At 41.5% G+C, this 19,598-nt stretch overlaps 1 protein-coding gene across 1 annotated transcript in view; it reads left to right on the top strand.

Annotated features, from left to right (window-relative positions):
- ABCC2 (ATP binding cassette subfamily C member 2) overlaps positions 1-19,598 on the top strand; it is a 91,931-nt gene that overhangs the window by 5,460 nt on the left and 66,873 nt on the right. The window contains exons 2-6 of the mRNA XM_007939966.2: positions 4,464-4,637; positions 15,667-15,792; positions 17,994-18,128; positions 18,337-18,444; positions 18,878-18,933. Coding sequence (XP_007938157.2) covers positions 4,464-4,637; positions 15,667-15,792; positions 17,994-18,128; positions 18,337-18,444; positions 18,878-18,933 — 599 coding nt within the window. The remainder of the gene's footprint in view (positions 1-4,463; positions 4,638-15,666; positions 15,793-17,993; positions 18,129-18,336; positions 18,445-18,877; positions 18,934-19,598) is intronic.

Below are 19,598 nucleotides of genomic sequence, written 5' to 3'. Positions count from 1 at the left end.
ACTTCCTGAATGGATATATTCTCATTTTTCATCATATCAGGGAAGTTCTCCTCCAACAAATCTTGGACAATTTTCTCAGTGGTTTCATTTTTCTCTTCCTGTTCTGGAATTCCAATGACACATAGGTTACTCCTTTTGATGGTATCCCACATGAACCTTTGGCTTTCTTCATTTTGTTTTGAACTTTTTTCTGATTGATCCCTTTCCAAGGAAGTATTCAGGTATTTGTCTTCAATCTCATTAATTTTTTCTTCCATTGCATCAATTCTACTTCTTTGCCCTTCCAATGTGTTATCTAATTCTGACAATTTAGTATTAATCTTCTGGACTTCTATCTGTAGATTTAGAATCATTTCTAATTATTCATCTAATTTGTCATTTTGTTCTTTTATTTTCTTCCGAAATTCTTCTAGGGTTTGTCTGTGTTTTCCTTGGTCTGTCTCTCAATCCTTTGAAGATACCTAAATATCGTTCTTTCAAATTCCTTATCAGAGAATTCCAGTGCTACTTCTTCCTCAGGGATGTGTTCTGGGACTATATCCTGCTCCCTTATTTCTACCACTTTATCTTGCTTCTTTGTGTGGACTGTCATGGTCTGTTGTCTCCAAAACATCATAGCATTGTTATAGTTAGATCTCTGTTAACTGTTTGTGAGGAGTGGCCAAGTGTGAGTCAGACTCTTCTTTGATGGTTGTTTATCATTGGCCTATTGGTGGAGAAAGAAGTGGTGGCTCTCACTCAGTAAGTGAAGCTGCAGGAGGTGTGTCATATGTGGACTGTTGCTGTCTTCCACTCAGTTAGACAAAAATAACAATTGAATAACCAACACAAACTGTAATCACACAGGAACGGCAACCAAAAAAAGAAAAAAAGGGGAAAAAATGCTATATCTGGGGAGAAGGCAATAAGAGAAAAAGGTAGAGAAGGAGAATAATGAAGAAAAAAGTGGGAAGAGTGCAAAAAGAAAAGCAAGGAATGGGGTTACCCACGAGAAAGAAAAAAAAAATTGCAACCAGGAACAAGGAAAAGAAAAAAAGCTGAAAACTAGAACTTGGGAGGGGAAGAATAAAAAATAATAGTAAAAAGGACAAAAGTAATAATAATAGTAGTAGTTTTAATACAGACAAAAGCAAACAAACTGAAAAATAGAAAAAAGGAAAAAGAAATCAGGGCAGGGCAGGGCGGGGCACCCAGGCTCCATCCAGGATGCAGACTGGGATGGATTTCCTGCCAGCCCAGATGGTGGGTGGGAGTGAGGGATGGCTGCACCTCAGTGCACCAAGAGGGGGTGGGGTATAAGAGTAACAAGGAGAATGTCACACCTTTCCAGTCGTCCGCGTCTCAAATGTCTTTGCGGTTCCTGGCAAGTGGAGCCTGTTCTTAAGTCCCTGGAATTTAAAGTTGTAGCTTTAAATATCCAAAATGGTCAAGTGGCTTGTAAACATTCAAAATGGCTGCACCCTCCAGACAGGCAAAAGTCCACAGCTTAGCCCACCTTCCTCTTCACTGCTTCCCCTTTCATTCACCAGCCACCAGAGCAGTCCTCCATGCAGTCCCTAGCTAACAGGGCTGATTTTTAGGTTAATTCTTAGGTCCTATATCACCACTTGGCAATATCCAAGCTGTCTGTGCTGTCAGGATCGCTGCCAGACCACAGCTCTGTATGTCTCCTTTTTTGGTGTTTCCAGGTAAATTCTTCTGCTAGTTGGAGTTTAGTCCACTTCTATACCCTTCCCTTCAAGGCTCAGGGGTCCAGGATTATCTTCTGCCTCTGTGTTAATTGGTTTCTTTGTTGAAGAAGGTCTGTGCAGTCTTTCTGCTTATTCCGCCATCTTACCAGAACTACCCAGGCTCAGGATTATCTTCTGTATCTGTGTTAATTGTTCCCCTTTTCTCTGTTGAAGAGGATCTGTGCAGTCTTTCTGCCTATTCTGCCATCTTACTGGAACCACCCAGGCTGAAAGATGTTTTTTAAGTGAGGTACTTGTGTGGGCAAAGCAGTGACCTTACCATATGTTTAACATGACTCTGCATTTCTGAGTAAATCTTGTGCCTGAACTATGATAGGAATATAGAATCTTTCTGAGAATATGTTAGGTGTTTATTGTGAGGATTTTGTGAGAAAATAAATGTAAAGCCCTTACACAATCCCCAAGAAATGTTATTATTATAGTCTAGAACACTTTAGAAAAAAAGTGATACCTATAGTTGTGTAGGGAGCTCTGGTGGCATAGCACGTAAGGCACTTTACTGCTAACCAGAAGGCTGGTGGTTCAAACCCACCAGCCACTCCTTGGAAGGAAGGTTGGGCAATCTACTTCCATAGTGATACCATCTCAGAAACCCAAGGAAGGGTCGCTATGAGTCGGTCCAACTCGAAGACACATAACAGCAACAACAACATAGCTGTGTGACTTTAATCAGAATATCTAACTGCTCTACACCTCAATTTCCTCATCTGTAAAATGGGGATAATAATAATACCTTCCTTTTCGGATTGTAATGAAAAATTTAGAGTTTCATACATGTAAGTTGCTTAGAATGGGAGCTCTGGTAGCCTAGTGCCTAAGGTACTTGACTGCTAACCAGAAGGCTGGTGGTTCAAACCCACACACCACTCCTCAGAGGGAAGGTTGGGTAATCTACTTCAGTAGTGATACTGCCCCACTGCCCTGGAAACCGAAGGAGGGGTCGTTATGAGTTGGATCCCATTCAAGGACATATAACAATAACAACAAGGTGCTTAGATAGTACAACACGTGATAAGTACTCAGTAAGCGGTACTATTGTGGTGGTGGTGGTGGTTATCATTCAAAAAGTAGAGGAGCTTTGAATTGCTAATCACAGCTGAGGCAGGTCAAGACTAATTCTATGAGTTTCAGACTAGCAGCAGTGAAAGATTTAAAAGTTTATTTGAAGAGTCTCCTTTGATGCCCTCAAAGACTATGACAATTTTGGCTGTAAAAGGAGAGCCAAAAAGTCCCCCAAAGATGTTTAAGTTCTGAGAGGAAAACTGAGAGGAGCAGGAATGAGATAGCAAGACACCTATGCAGCACTCCCCATCTTAGAGAGGGCCTGATAGGCAGGACCAGAGGAAGGTAGGACATAAGTGGCCTAATTGAGAAATCTCTCTGGGAATTACCTGACAGAACAACTTGGTCATGGCACCTCAACCTTTCCTTTAAAGAGTCGTGCAAACAGTTATACAAAACAATGAAAAAATATGTACAGGAAGGGGCACAGTTACAGAGACTTCCTGTTGTTGTTGTTATGTGCCATCGAGTCGGACCCGACTCATAGTGACCCCTCCTTGGGTTTCCGAGGCAGTATCACTACGGAAGTAGATTGCCCCGTCTTATCCAAATACCTCATGGGATTGGTTAAAAAGCTTGTGATGGTAGTCTTGTAGAACAACTCAGTCAAGTGGCAAAGCATAGTTCATAAAGATAATGTTCTATATCCTCTTTTGGTGAGTAGCACCGGAGGTCTTAAAAGCTTGCAAATGCACATCTAAGATACAACTGTTAGCCTTGACTTGTCTGGAGCGAAAGAGAATGAAGGAAATCAAAGCTCAAAGAAGAAGGTAGTCCATAGGACTAACAGCCCTCATGAACCACAACTTCTTCCAGCCTGAGACCAGAAGAACTAGAAGGTGCCTGGTTACCATTACCAACCATTCTGACCAGCGACACCATAGATAGTCCCGAATAGGATAGGATGAAAAGGAGAAATAAAGTTTAAATTCCTAAAAAAAGGCAAGACTAACTGAACTGATTAGAGATTAGAAGAACACTGGAGACTATCACCTTAAGATACACTTTGAATGTAGAACTGAAGCCACTCTTGGAGGTCACCTTTATTTTAGAAATAGGCTTATAAAATAAAAAACATCATCTGTAATATGCGCCCTTAATCAACTATATGAGACTAAGCAGTCAACATTTAAGCAGAAGCAAAAATGAGACAGCAAGGAGGGGCAGGATTGTTGACTACAGGAAGCACAAGTAAGCCTGTGCATGCCTTGGTTACTGGGTCCTCCATCCCTGGCTGTCGGAGACTACATGCCATGGTAGCTAAGCGTTCAGTCGGCCTGGAACCCACATGTTTGAACGTGGGCCAGTGAGTTTAACCAGTGCTGGGGAATTATTCTCTCTGTTGTGCTGAGGAATGATCCATCTTCTCCCTCCCATTCTGTAAACGTAGTGGTGAAGTTTACTCAGAATAATGAACAGAAAAATTCGAGTATAGTCTTGGAATCACAGGAAGATAGGTGTTTAGAGGATGGGTTGATGAGAAAAGCCACTGAGTAATACCAATAGCGGAACGGTACAGCTAGATAGAGCTCTGCATTTGAGTTCAAATGATCTGGAAGCAATTGGAGTATGCTGAGGGAGCCGAGGGATAGTCCTCTGTCTTTTAAATAAATGCACATATCCAATATTCTTCTATCTTTGGTCCCCCAGAATTCTTCGTTCCTGGATAGCCCGGAAGCAGACCTGCCACTTTGTTTTGAGCAAACTGTTCTGGTGTGGATTCCCCTGGGCTTCCTCTGGCTGCTGGCTCCTTGGCAGTTCTTTCACGCATATAAGTCCAGGACCAACAAATCTTCTATATCCAAATTCTACCTTGCAAAGCAGGTATGTATCCTCACCATTTCCTAATTCTAATTCTTGGTGCACAGTAGAGACATTTTCTCAGTTGTTAAAGTGACCTCTTCCATGTCTTTAACTGTCTTTCCCAGTTACTGCTGTCTCAGGTAAAGCAAGGCTCAAGATGTCCTTGTCACTACCCACCCTCATTGGTCTCTTGCCATATTTCTTAAAGTAACTTTTATTTTTGCATAAGAATAGTGACTCTTAAATCTTATGGCTCAGTGCCTAAGGTATTTGACTGCTAACCAGAAAGCTGGCTGTTCAAACCCACCAGCCACTGCTCGGAAGAAAGGTTGGGCAATATACTTCCGTAGTGATACTACCTTGGAAACCCAAGGAGGGGTGCTATGAGTTGAATGCAACTCAATGGCAGTGAGTTTGGCTTTTTGCTTTTCTAGTGGCCTAGTGCCTAAGGCATTTGTTTGCTAACCAGAAGATTGGCGGTTCAAACCCACCAGCCACTCCTCAGAAGGAAGGTTGGGCAATCTACTTCCGTGGTGATATGCCCTCAGAAAGCCAAGGAGGGGTCGCTATGGGTCAGACGTGACTCAACAGCAGTGAGAAACACCAATGATAAATAATTGATCAGTCAAATTGCCTTCTCAGTACTTGTTATTGTGTTTTCAGTATTTGAAAACAGAGCACTGAATTACCTGCCCTTCCAGGTAATTAATAAACCAGGGGACTGTAATTCAGTTGGCACTGACATGAGGTGAAAATGAATTATATAATGTGACCCTTACACCATTTGTGACCTCTGAACCATTCAGCATTCCAACCATCACTCATTTCCTGAAACTTAGACCTGATTTTCATTTTTGCTGAAGTCTTTTGGAAGATCACTCACGGTGGAGGAGGGAAGGGTAAGTGCACACAGTGATGTGCCAGGTGGGAGGAAAAATGGAAAGGACAGGAGAGGAACCAGGAGGAACAAGGGGAGGAGTCCCTCAGTCAGCTGCACTAATAAAGGCAGGGAAGAATCGGCTGTGAATTGAAAGACCCTCAAGGTTGTAAAGCCATTCCACAAATCCACTGTCTGCTTCCTTCCACCAGATTTTTCCTACGGATTCTGCTATTTAGGCATGTTTTAAACAGGCAGATTGAATTAATATGTTCTATGACCAATAATATCTATGACCTCAAGTTACCCGGAACCTAAAAGGGAGGAAAGGGCTTGGCTGAAGGAAGTGCTATTTGTCGTGACTGTCCCAGGTGGAGGCTGATGGTGGTTTTATTGGACTCTAGGTGGGAAAAGAACAGTCACTGAGAGCCCAGGACAAGGTCATTGCCTGTCTTGTTTACCTGAGTGCCCTGCACAGGGCCTGACATGTATCAAACACTTGGTACGTATTTGTGAATGTTGATGCACCCTTGGAATACACGTTATGTTAAAAGTATGTTAGACTCTCTTTGAACACTGGAAAACAGGCCCCAATGTCCTTGAGAATGAGTCAGAGCTTGAGGTTAGAGTCAGTCGAAGTGAATGGTTTTTGATATTTTCTGGAGCCTCTGAGAAGAGTCTGGGGAATGATCAAACCACTATCCCATTCTATTAACAGTTATTAATTGACCTTTAAAAACAGCTGTATTTATTTATTTTAGGCAAAAATAGGATCTTTTTTAAAGAAGTTTTTTTTTTTTTTATGGGGATTTAGATGAACATTTATAGAGCTAATTCATTTTCCATACAACAGTTCATACACATTTTGTTTCATGACATTGACTGCAATCCCATAACGTAACAGTTCTCTTCCCACTTCCTCCCTCTGTCCTTCTTTCCTGTGCATTCCTGCCCCCTGAGCTATCTCCCTGTGCAAATACTGCCCTTCTGTGCTCCCATGATTGATCGTTCTAAAGAGTGTATCTACCTGCTGTAAATGTTCACCCTATATGCCTGTCTATTGTTTGGCTGGAAGCCACCAGAGTGAGTTCAATTCCAGACCTGAAGGTTACTAGGGGCCATAGTCTCAGTCAGGGGTTTCACCAGGTTATATCAGACCAGTAAACCTGGTCTTTTTTTTTTTTTTATGATTTTGACTTTTGTTCCACATTGTTCCCCCACTTTATCCAGGATCTCCTGCACTGATCCCTTTCTGAGTGGTTGACAGTAGTAGGTGGGCACCATCTAGTTCTTCTGGTCTCATGATCATATAGGCTAAGGTTTGCAAGGTCCAGTAGTCCCCAGGGCTAATTGTTTTCATGCATCTTTGGTTTTCTTCATTTTCTTTGCTCGGGATGTGCAGAGACCCATTGTTACATCTAGATGGCTGCTTGCAAAAAAGGAACACTATACCTATTAGCTATCAACTGCCTATCCTCCCATCCTCCCCCAGCCCTAAGCAACTACTAATCTATTTAGTTGCCTTCTAGTTGAAACCCTACTTACATATTGTTGTTTTTATGTTGTTATGTGCCTTCCAGTCAGCCCTGACTCAGCGACCCCTCCTTGGGTTTCCAAGGCGGTATCACTACGGAAGTAGATTGCCCAACCTTCCTTCCGAGGAGTGGCTGGTGGCTGGTTAGCAGTCAAGTGCCTTAGGCACTATGCTACCAGAGCTCCTTAGATATAGTAGACACTAAAAATTTCCCTATTCTGGACATTTCATATGGATGGAATCATACAACAGTTGGCTTTTTTCACTTAGCATGTTGTTGAGGGTCATCCACATTGTAGGATGTGTCAATACTTCATTCCTTTTCATGGCTGAATAATATTCCACTAGGGAACCCTTGTGTGGTGCAGTGAGTTACTTAGGATGGCTCTCCTAGCCATGGTCTTTGTGACTCCCACCAGATGACTAGATGGGACCATGCAAATAAGGTGTGTGGAACTCTTATGTGGGGATTAGTTAGTTTTGTCATTCTGCTAGGCTTAAAATGAGCCCCATAGAAGCAGAAAGGGGAGATCTCACTGCTATCAAGAGAGAAGAGCTGGAGGTAGTATGGGGCATGTCCTTGGAACTGAGATCTCTGTGATGACCAGCTGAGGAACCAAGAAGCACAAGACAGCAGTGGGCTTGCAGCCCACGGAGCAAGAAAGCTGAGTGCCTTTGGGCAGAAGCCTTGCTGGCAGAGTGGGGTGTACCTAAATGCACCTATTGGTGGAGTTAAAAGAGCTTTGTAACACTTGCCCAAGCAGGGCAGAGGTCAGGCTAAGAGGCCAAGGGCCAGAGATGCATGCCTGAGGGCATAGCAGAGGGGAGACTGTCCTGATCAAAGAATTGTTATCAAAACATTCCTGAACCTGAATTGTAGCTTGTTACTTCCCTCATAAAGCCCATAATTGTGAGTATTATCTGTGAGTTCTGTATGGTCATTGCAATGAATTATTGAACCCAACAGTGAAGTCATGAGTGCCGTGGGAGGGACAGCTGGTGTCAGAATTGTTAAAAAGGTTGGAGGATGGCAGCAGATGTGGCCTCATAGGAATCAACCTTGGGTTGCTCGTGGTGATTCTGTTTCCCTCTTGTGAGGCTGGAGGAGGTCAGAAGATCTGTCCCCAGTACCCTTTTTGCACCTTGTGACACAGTGGTTAAAGAGCTCATTTGCTAACCAAAAGGTTGATGGTTCAAACCCATCAGCCACTCCATGGAAGAAAGATGTGGCAGTCTGCTTCCATAAAGATTTCCAGCCTTGGAAACCTGTGGGGCAGTTCTACTCTGTGCTAAATGGTCACTAGGAGTTGGAATCAACCCCACAGCTGTGGGTTCAGTTTTTTAATATTCCATTGAATGGATACACAATAGTTTGATTAATTTTCACAGACACAAATATCTGTAGGGTAAAAGAAAAGCAAGGTATTAGGTTTTTTTTTTTTCCTCCCTACAGGAGGAATAATAAGAGAAGCCCTATTGGTGCATTGGTTAAAGTGCTTGGCTGCTAACCAAAAAAGGTCAGCGGTTCAAACTGCCAGCCATTCCATGGAAGAAGGATGTGTCAGCATGTTTCCATAAAGATTTACAGCAAACAGCAGTTCTAATCTATTTTATAGGGTTGTTATGAGTCAGAATTGACTTGATGGCAGTGGGTTTGTTTTTGATTCATTAGCTAATAATCCACTAATCCATACTCACAGCTTCAGTAATTCCATTTGTAATTTATATTTTTATCCCCTATCTTGATTAGTACTGATTTGCTTCTCCTAAAAATTTTTGATACTTGATTTCATTCTCTGAAACATTTGGAGGTATATTCCTCACAAAGCAAAACCTCACTTCTCCTAGGAGAATCTTCTCTCTCAGCTCACTCCTCCACACAGTTTTATTTCTCAGCTTCCTTTTTCACCCACCTTTGGGCCATTTCAGCACCACCACCCCTCCCCATTCTTTGACTCTCCTAAATCACTGTTGTTGCTGTTTGGTCATTAGTTCAGGGTTTACCTCATCTGGATTTAGTTAATTTGCTTAGCCAAAAAGGTCAGCGGTTCAAATTACCAGACATTTCATGGTGAGTGACTTCACAGGGTTGTTTGTTTTTGAAAAGGGACATCCTTTGTGAGGACTCAATGGACAGTAGGTGATTGAATTAATTGACTTAGAAAAAAAAAAGGTATGAATGACTGAATGAGCTCAATGAATTTGGTTTGGAGGCTGTGGAAGAGCAAGATGTGTGCAGCAATAGCAAAAATGGACCTGCTGTTAAGGCAGTGAGAAGTAGGAATCATCTTTAAGTATTTGTGGAAGTATAATATGAAGATTGGCTCAACTTGTTCTGAAATGTTTCAGAGAGCAGGACCAAGATAAGTGAGTAGAGATTGTTCCAAGGAGTATATTTTGGCTAAACACCCAATAGAACTTTCTAAAAATAATACTTGTCCAGCAATAGAGTGGGCTTTGGGGGATTACCTTAGGCTACAGTTTCTAGAAGAGCAAAAACAACAGCTCTCTCTCTTTCTATAGAGTGCATATATATATATATATATAGAGAGAGAGAGAGAGAGAGAGAGAGCATATATAGAGAGAGATAGATGGCATACACACACACACACACAGAGAGAGAGCTCTGGTAGTGTAGTGCCTAAGGCACTTGACTGATAACCAGAAGGCTGGCGGTTCAAACCCACCAGCTACTCCTCAGAAGGAAGATGGGGCAATCTACTTCCGTAGTGATACTGCCTTGAAAACCCAAGGAGGGGTCGCTATGAGTCGGGTCCGACTTGACGGCACATAACAACAACAACAACAGAGAGAGAGAGAGAGGAAAGAGAGATTTATTGTAAGAAAATGGCCACCAGCTGTGGAGGCTGGCAAGTCCCAAGTCCATGGGCCAGGCATTAGGCTGGAGGCTTCTGACTCACACAGTTGAATGGGCTGACAAATCAACATCGGTAGGTAAGATGGCAGGTTGCTGTCTCACATCCCAAGAACCATAGGTCACAGGACAACAAGTTGGATGCAAGATGGAGACAGGGCAAACTTTGCCAGAACATCCACATATATTGGATGTAGGTAATCCCAAGGAAACTCTTTCAGCTGATTGGCTGCTCACATCAGATCACAGAATGGAGGATGATTCCATAACATCAGCCACACCACTGAAAATTACGGGCTAGCCAAGGTGACACTTCACCTTAACCACCACAGGAACATAGTCCCTGAAATAGTCAAGCTGAAGTTAGACATTTATCTACCAGGGACATGGTAGAACTAGATACCCTCTATAATGGTGGAAGATTTCAATGGAAGTGCTTTGTCAAAATGGGAAAAGTGTAGGAAAGGAATGAAATATGGTCAAACCACTATCTTTTCCTCTTTAACGTCAATGAAATTGTATTTCCATAGGAAGTTGAGCTTAGTAAACCCCTTATCTACTTGAAGCTCCCCCAATAAATCAGAGATCAAGGGCAAAGAGTATTAAGGACCTGGTAATCATTAAGAAGTCACAATACTTCCTGATCTCAATTAATAAAATGGTGTGTGTTTCTGATTATAAAAGTAATGCATTATTATTGTAGAAACTTTGGACACTCTAGGGAAATAGGAAAATCATTAAATCCATTAGTAATTGTATCACCCTGATATTCTTCTGTTAACATTTTGATAAATTTTCTTCCACTTTTGTTGTTGTTGTGTGCCATCGAGTCGGACCCGACTCATAGCCACTCCTCTTTGGGTTTCCAAGGCAGTATCACTACGGAAGTAGATTGCCCCATCTTCCTTCTGAGGAGTGGCTGGTGGGTTTGAACCGCCAGCCATCTGGTTAGCTGTCAGGTGTTTTAGGCACTATGCTACCAGAGCTCCCCACTTTCTCTAAAAAAAAAAAAAAAAAAAAAACAAAATGAAAAGCAAAGATCTCTTCCTCAAGCCCTCCCTCCCAGTCCTATTTTCTAGAGGGCTTCACTTGAAATTATTTTGATAGCTAACTCTGTATCTGCAAATAATTTGTATAAACCTATATTTGCCTATATTTATTTATTTATTTATTTATTTATTTCAAAAAAGATCTTTTTCTGCCCTCTATGAAAGACAAGGCGTTCAGCTCGTTAATTGTTCCTCCTAATTTCCTTTTTTTCCCCTCCCCTTTTTTCTCGGTCTTTTTATTTTATGTGATTATTTTTAGTTCTTCTGTTGGTTACCTTTATACCTAAAAATAATCTATCATCAATTTTAGACTGTATATCTTGATGCAGCATTGATCTTTTCTGCAAGAGAATATCCTCTAATAAAATTTTTGGAAAGAGTAATAGTAGGTAAAGTCCTTGCTTTCTGAAAATACTCATTTGGATATGCAATGCTAGTTTCAGAATATTTTTTCCTTGAACAATTCTGAAGATATTGCCACATTATTCCTCAGCATCCTGTGCTACCAATTAGAATTCTTCTCATTCCTGGTTATCCTCTAAAAGCTTTTATCCTCTTTATTCCTTTTATAAAACAGTATTTTATCGTATTGTATTCTCTTTATTCTTGGGAGTTCTGGTGGTGTAGTGCCTAAGGCATTTGACTGCTAACCAGAAGGCTGACAGTTCAAACCCACCAGCCACTCCTCGGAAGGAAGGTTGGGCAATCTACTTCCATAGTAATATAGCCTCAGAAACCCAAGGAGGGGTCGCTATGAGTCAGATCCGACTCAAGGCAGTGAACTTTGTTTGGTTTTGGTTCTTTATTCTTGGTGTTCTGAAATTACATGATTGTCTATATGAGTCTTTTTTCATTCAATGGATCCTGCACGTTCAACCTAAAGACTCATGTCCTTCTTATTTCTGAGAAATTTTCATGAATGACTCCTTTTATTTCCTTTCTTCTGTTTTTGAAATTCTGACTCTCCAAACTTCTTTTAAATGGATTGGACTCTCTGAATTGATCCTCCTTTTCAACTTCTCTTTTATTTATTTTTCTGGGAGATTTCCCCAGAAATTTCCCCCGAGGTTTTCTTCCAATTATCCTAAAGGACTCTTCTTTATTTCTGAATCCACTTTTTTATTAACCTGTTAATGGATGCACTATCTTCTCAAATCTCTCCTGGGACATTAATTTTAAGGTAATTTTAAAAAGAAGATTCTCTTCTGTTCACTTAACACTTTCTATTTGTTTCAGCCCAGGATTTGTTCTCCTGTTTCATTATCTTAGTTGTCTTCTTTGGTGATACAGTGAAACCTGTGAGAGCTAGAACTCGGTGGGACTGCCTTGTTTTTCTAGGTCTTATAAGCTTTCCACCTTTGACAGTATCCATCCTTACCACTTTTCTACCACTTGTTTTAGTGGAAAATATTTGACTTTTCCTTCTGTGACAGGTTTCTGCCTTACACAGTTTCCAGCTTTCACAGGTGTTACTGTATTTTTTTTCCCTCAACTTTCTGATAATTATTATTGCTCTGTTTGCATTTACAGATAAAGCATTAAATTAATTAACATAGTTGGTTGGGTTAGGTCCCCCTGCCACTATATAAGTCCTGATTTCTATACTTTTACATTTGTTAGGTATGTTTCATGGCCCAGAATGTGGTAAATGGTCCACATGACCTTGAGAAGAATGTGTATTGGATGACGTATTCTATAAATGTCAATTAGACCCAGTTGATTGATGGTGCTGTTCAGTTCAACTATATCCTTACTGATTTTCTGCTTGCTGGGCATGTCAATTACTGATAGAGGGGTGTTGAAAGTAATAGTAGATTTGTCTATTTCTTCTTGCAGTTCATCAGTTTTTCTATCATGTATGATAATACTCTTTTAGGCATGTATACATTAAAGATTGTTATGTCTTCTTAGAAAAGACATAACAGCTATACTTAGTATGCTGTTGTATTTTCAAATTACTCTACTGATTCCATGGACATTCCATTGACATTAATGGGGTTAAGCATCTTTTCATACATTTAAGAAGCTTGTGTATTTTTCTTTAAATTATTTATAGCCTGTGCCAATTATTTTCCTTTGAGTTATTAGTTTTGAGGGGCTTGTTTTTATTGCTTTGTAGGAGTTATTTATAAGGAGCTCTGGTAGTGCAGTGCCTAAGGCATTTGACTGCTAACCAGAAGGCTGGCGGTTCAAACCCACCAGCCACTCCTCGGAAGGAAGGTTGGGCAATCTACTTCCATAGTGATACCGCCTCCAAAACCCAAGGAAATGTCGCTATGAATTTATTAAGGAGTCTTGTCTCTCTCTCTCTCTTTCTTTCTCTCTCTCTCTTTTTTTTTTTTTTTGGTATAAGTTGCTTGGTGTATTTCTAATGTATTTGCGTAAGTTCAACATATGTACCCCCTTTTTTCCTCAGCCTAGGGAATGGTCCACTGGTTAGTAGTCTCTCTAGCTAGTCATCTTCAAGGTAGAGTGCTTTAGCTCCAGCTTGGTTTATTTTATCTCAGTTTACCTAAATGCAAACTTATCTTACAACCTCAAAAGCTGTTATTTTTTCCAAGACTTCAGTGTTGTGTGAAGAAAGCACAATATAGTGTATTGTATACTTGAGAAAAATGCATTCCATTTGCTAATATGTCTTTGACTCTATCCATACATATACAGACCCATTGTCATGGAGTTGATTCAGACTCATAGCAGCTCTGTAGGACAGAATAGAGCAGGCTCATAGGGTTCCAAGGCTGTAAATATTTACCCAAGCAAATTGCCACACCTTTCTCTCATGGAGTGGCTGCTGGGTTCAAACCACCAACCTTTTGGTTAACAGCTAAGTGTTACCACTGTGTCACCAGGTCTCACTCTTTGAATCTCAAACCAAACTCACTGACATCGAGTCAATTCCAACTCACAGCAACCCTCCTGGTGTTTCCGAGGCAGTAACTCTTTATAGAAGTAGATTGCCCAGTCTTCCTTCTGCAGAGTGGCTGGTGGGTTTGAACTGCCAACCTTCTGGTTAGCAGTCAAATGCCTTAGGCACTAGGCCACCAGAGCTCTTTGACTCTACTCCTTGTTAAATAATAGCACTGATCCTATTTGTTAAAGGCACACTCATTTCCCTCCTTGGCAGGTTTTCATTACAAAGGGCCCCAATATCTCTGCCTGGGCCATTCTGGATGAATGAAATATAGGAAGGAGTATGGGCAAAGGGATGGGAATAAGAAGGGATGAGAGTAGGGGAAGATATCTTAATCTGGGGGCTAAGATGCTGTGGATCTCCTCAGTTGTTGTTGTTGTTGTTATGTGCCGTCAAGTCGGAGATAGTTATTTTTCCTCCTGATAGGAGGGAGTTGGTCCTTTAGAATAGTACAATGTGTATCATGTCTCATGAGCTCACAGAACAAATATTATTGATTGACTTAGAATTAAAGTATCATGGACGTTCTATAACATTAACTACAAAGGGTATATGAACCCAAAGCTGGGATCAATGACCAAGGGAAGAAAATAGTGCCATCCTAGTTGCAGAAAGGAAGAAAGGAACAGCCTTGGTAGTGCAGTGGTTAAAGTGTTTGGCTGCTAAAAGAATGGCAAGAGTTCTAACTCAAAATACCGACATTTTGAGCAGCTCCATGGGAGGAAGATGTGGCAGTCTGCTTCTATAAAGATTATAGCCTTGGAAACCCTATGGGGCAGTTCTACTCTGTCCTGTAGGGTCACTATGAGTCAGAATCAACTCTATAGCATACAACAACAATAGTTAGGTAGGTTGCGGGGGGAGGGTTCTCCTTTTAAACCTAGCGTATTAGTTTTCTACTGTTGTATAACAAGTCACCTCAAAATTTAGCACCTTACCAAAATAAGTATTTCTGTTTTAAAATCCCCTCACAGTTTCTGTGGGAGCTCTGGTAGCATAGTGGCTAAGACACTTGCCTGCTAACCAGACGGCTGGTGGTTCAAACCCACCAGCCACTCCTTGGAAGGAAGGTTGGGCAATCCTACTTCCGTAGTGATACTGCCTCGGAAACCCAAGGAGGGGTCGCTATGAGTCGGGTTTGACTCGACGGCACATAACAACAACAACAACAACACAGTTTCTGTGGCCCAGGAATTTGGGACCAGCTTATTTGGGTTCTGCCTCATCGTCTCTCATGAGGTTACAGTTAACACGCTGACTGGGGTTACAGTCATTTGAAGGCTTCATTTTGGGCCTGGAGTATCTGCTTCTAAGATGACTCACTCACATGGCTCTTGGCAAGGGGTGGAGTAAACCTTCCCATAGGGCTACTTTAGCATCCTCATGACAGGGCTGCTAGCTTTCCTGAGAGTAAATAACCCAAGAAAGAGAGAACAAAGCTTGGAAGTCACACACAAGTCAAGCCTACCATATTCTACTCATGAGAAGTGAGTCTCTAAAGTTCCAGTCACACTCAAGAGAGGTAAACTAAGCCCTACTTTTGGAAGGGAGCAGTGTCCAAGAATCTGTGGACATATTTTAAAACTATCATACTCAGCAATCCTCAAAAACACTTATCAGGGCATACTTTGAACTTTATTCCATTATTGGGTAAACTATGTGTATCAATTCATTCCATGACTATTTATTTAATATATTATCTGAATCACTGTATATGATTTTTACCATCCATGACTGGGGACTATTCAAGAAACTTTTAGAAAACGATATTCTCTTAACAGTGTTTTTTCCCTGTTCTCAGGTGTTGGTTGGATTTCTTCTTATTCTAGCAGCCATAGATCTGGCCTTTGTACTCACAGAAGATTCTGGACAAGCCACAACCCCTGCCATTAGATATACCAATCCAAGTCTCTACCTGGGCACCTGGGTAAGACCCATCACCACTTTTTACCCTGTTTTTCTTCTCTCTACCTGCAGTCTTCTAGCTGAAATTCACTCTTTTGGGATGAAATTAAGTCCAATCTCATCTAAAGAATTTGAGAAATAGAAAGAACCATCTAGTACACCCTTCTCACATTGTAGATTAAGAATCTGAAGCATGAAAAAGGTTAAGTGACTTGCCTAAGGCTGATAGTTGATGACAAAGCTGAGTCTAAAACAGTCTTTCAGTTTGTGACCTATTGTTCATTCTAATATACCCCTATGTCTCTCATCCATTTCAAGGGCATTATAATGAGGCAAAGCTTGATTATAATGGGGTGAAACTAAAGACTACAAATTTCAGCTTTTTTTTTTTTAACACTAATTTGTAGAACCTTCTCCCTAGGATTAAGTATCAGCTCTTAAAGAGTAAGATGTTCATTTTATGTCCTTCCATCTTGCCATATAAGGATCATAGATGAGATATATTGTTGTTGTTATGTGTCGTCGAGTCGGACCTGACTCGTAGCGACCCCTCCTTGGGTTTCCAAGGCGGTATCACTACAGAAGTAGATTGCCCAATCTTCCTTCTGAGGAGTGGCTGGTGGGTTTGAACTGCCAGCCTTCTAGTTAGCAGTCAAATGCCTTAGGCATTATGCTACCAGAGCTGCTAGATGAGATATAAGTTTCTGGATATTAAATATTTTTAAATACTGTAAATATTATTTTAAAATTAATTGGTGACTCTGATCATGGGTCACTGAGACTAGAATTGTTGCTTTAAACCTGATGGCAGAAACTGATATCTCTCCTGCAGGCACTTTTTTTTTTTTTTTTGGTGGTGGTTGTGGGGCCTAAACAGTGTTTAAACAAAAATTGAATTAGTTGTTAGCATTTAAAAAGAGCAAAATGCCACATCAAAACCCCTACTTCCAACCATTCTTGAAAAATTAGGGTGTCTGGCAACCATGATTCAGCCTTTCCACCGGGCCATAGTCAACTGGGCCTGAGCAGCTGTTGCCTCTTTAGACCAGGCATGTGCTTAACACACGCCCCAGCTAGCTACCCTTCACTGAGTACAAGATCCTGCCTGGATCCTGCAAGCACTTTTGTTTGCTATCACTGTTACAGAACAAACAAAGAAGGGTCTAGGTAGTAGTGTCCTAGAGCTGGCTCAAACATCTCTTCCCAACTCTGGGTTCAGTGACATCACTTGGCACTTGAAATCTGCCGTGAAGGGAATATTTACACCATGGGAATGAATAAACAACAGCATTTTTTCAGACAACTGGTTTACCAGCAAACCACTGAGGCTAGGCAAACAGTCAGCTTTTAATTAATTGTATCCAAGGGAGATGATCCAAGGCAAAGTTTTTATTTTTAACTGCTTAGTATGAAGTGCTAGACTACTAGGCAAAAGGTCGGCAGTTCAAAGCCAGAGGTGCCTCAGATGACAGGCCTGGAAATCTGCTTCTAAGAGGTCATAGCCCTGAAAACTCTATGGAACAGTCTACTCTGCACACATGGGGGTCACATGAGTCAGAACTGACTTGATGGCAACTAACAGCAATAAAAAAATCTGATATTATTTTTTTTAAAAAAAGTTACAGAAGCCTTGTACCTTATGCATCAGAATATGCCTCTCCCACTTGACTACTGTTGTGTTGTTGTTGTTGTTATGTGCCGTCGAGTCGGACCTGACTCATAGCCATCCCTCCTTGGGTTTCCAAGGCAGTATCACTACAGAAGTAGATTGCCCCATCTTCCTTTCCAAGAGTGGCTGGTGGGTTTGAACCGCCAGCCTTCTGATTAGCAGTCAAGTGCCTTAGGCACTATGCTACCAGAGCTCCCTGAAATCCATTTCCCTGGGTCTTGAAAAGGCTTTTCTGGCCCCAAAAGTAACTTCATGAAAACGCAGATAGTGATCCTCAGTTTTCTTGGATAAGTCCCCACCCAAGTGTGGTGAACAGAAATGGGATGAGGAAAGAGGTCCCAGAGAGAGCATGGAGGCACTGAGAGAGCAAGTGGGTGGTGTCAGGAAGGAAAGCTCCAATTTGGCATTTGAGTACTCTCTGCCCGGCCAGATTGGTTACAACAGTCCCCTCCTTCAGCCCCCTCTTTTCTTCCCCTGTTCTCTGACATCATTCTCACTTCCTGTACTTGATTAGTGACAATACTCTTCAGAACTTGGTGTGAATTTCCTTCCAGCTCCTAGTTTTGCTGATCCAACACAGCAGACAATGGTGTGTGCGGAAGAACTCTTGGTACCTGTCCGTGTTCTGGATTCTTTCAATACTCTGTAGTACCTTCCAACTTCAAACTCTCATCCGGACACTCCTACAGGTGAGGAGTACAGAGAGTGACAGCGAGAGGTACTGCTGGGAAACCGCTCTGTTGGAGGAAATAGTATGAAGTTGGTTGGGCTTCAGGATGACTTGTATTTAGGGCATTTGATGATGGGCTTTAATCACAAGAATCTCTCTATGGATAATTTAGACTTAATTTGCATACAGGCTCATTTTCTCTATTTATTTATTTTTTTCTTCCATAGGGCAATAATGCTAACCTGACTTATTCCTGCCTGTTCTTCATCTCCTATGGATTCCAGATCCTGATCCTGATCCTTTCAGCATTTTCAGAAAAAAATGCCTCATCGAATGTGAGACTCTAAACATGCTTGCCTAGTATATTACTTAATTTGATGGTATCTTGACAAATATAACTTTGAGAGGTCTAGGTCTCACGGACCCTGGTCTAAGATAGTACAAATTATTTTATAACATAAGTAATCAGGAGGTGAGTGGAGTATAGACACACTGACTCTTCCATTGACTCACCAATCTGCAGCATAGGCAGTTAATTCTGTGCCAGCAAATCTGATTATCATTCTACTAGTGACCTTAGCAACCCACGAGGTCTCCCAGAGTCAGAACTGACTCAGCAGTAGCTGGGTTTTTTGTTTCTTTGTTTAGTGACCTTATGGCTCCCATGTAAGTATATGTTGACCAACTGACTTCAAACATCATATCTGGTTCCTAACATATCTAGTAAATCCAACTGATTTACTTTCTAATTTTTTGTGTGTCTTTCAGAATCCATCAACCACAGCTTCATTTCTGAGTAATATTACCTTCAGTTGGTATGACAGGTAGGAAATACCTAGAGTATGGGTTATCTATATCCCTCCACCTGCCCTCTTCTGAAAGTGATGAAAAGCTGTTTTTTTTCAATACCTGCTATGGCCTCAATTTCTCTTCCACTTAGTCAGAGTCAGAGAATGTTAGAACTTGGAGATCAGTTTAATTCAGACACTCCATTGGGCAGATTGGGACACTGAGAAGTGGGTGAAGGGGGATTTACTGTTGCTAGTCTGAGGGTTCCACAGGAGAAAAGAAAAGGGGCAGTAGGATGGGAAAGGGGAAGGCTGGAGGCAGGCAGTGGGGCACAAGCTTGGAGGATAAGGACTGAAAGAGTTCTTCTGGGCTCCAGAGGATCTGGAGGAGGTACCCTTGACCTCTATATTTCCATGGACCCCTTTGGCAGGCTGGTGAAGCCTGTGAGTCCCTTCTCAGAATAATTTAAATGCATAAAATAAAAGATATAGGAGTATAAAGAAAACCAAATATATTAAAATAGTATGTTGTTGTTGTTGTTGTTAAGTTCCGTTGAGTCGTTTCTGACTCATAGCGACCCCATGCACAGCAGAACGAAACACTGCCCGATCCCGTGCCAGCCCCACAATCCCTGCTATACTTGATCCCATCATCGCAGTCACCGTATCAATCCATCTCCTTGAAGGCCTCCCCCTCTTTC

This window comes from Orycteropus afer, unplaced genomic scaffold (genome assembly GCF_000298275.1).
Source record: "Orycteropus afer afer isolate SDZICR_OR568_19922 unplaced genomic scaffold, OryAfe1.0 scaffold00064, whole genome shotgun sequence".
Lineage (NCBI taxonomy): Eukaryota > Metazoa > Chordata > Mammalia > Tubulidentata > Orycteropodidae > Orycteropus > Orycteropus afer.
Note: the sequence above shows the minus strand (reverse complement) of the source record. Positions and strands in the feature narration are given on the sequence as shown.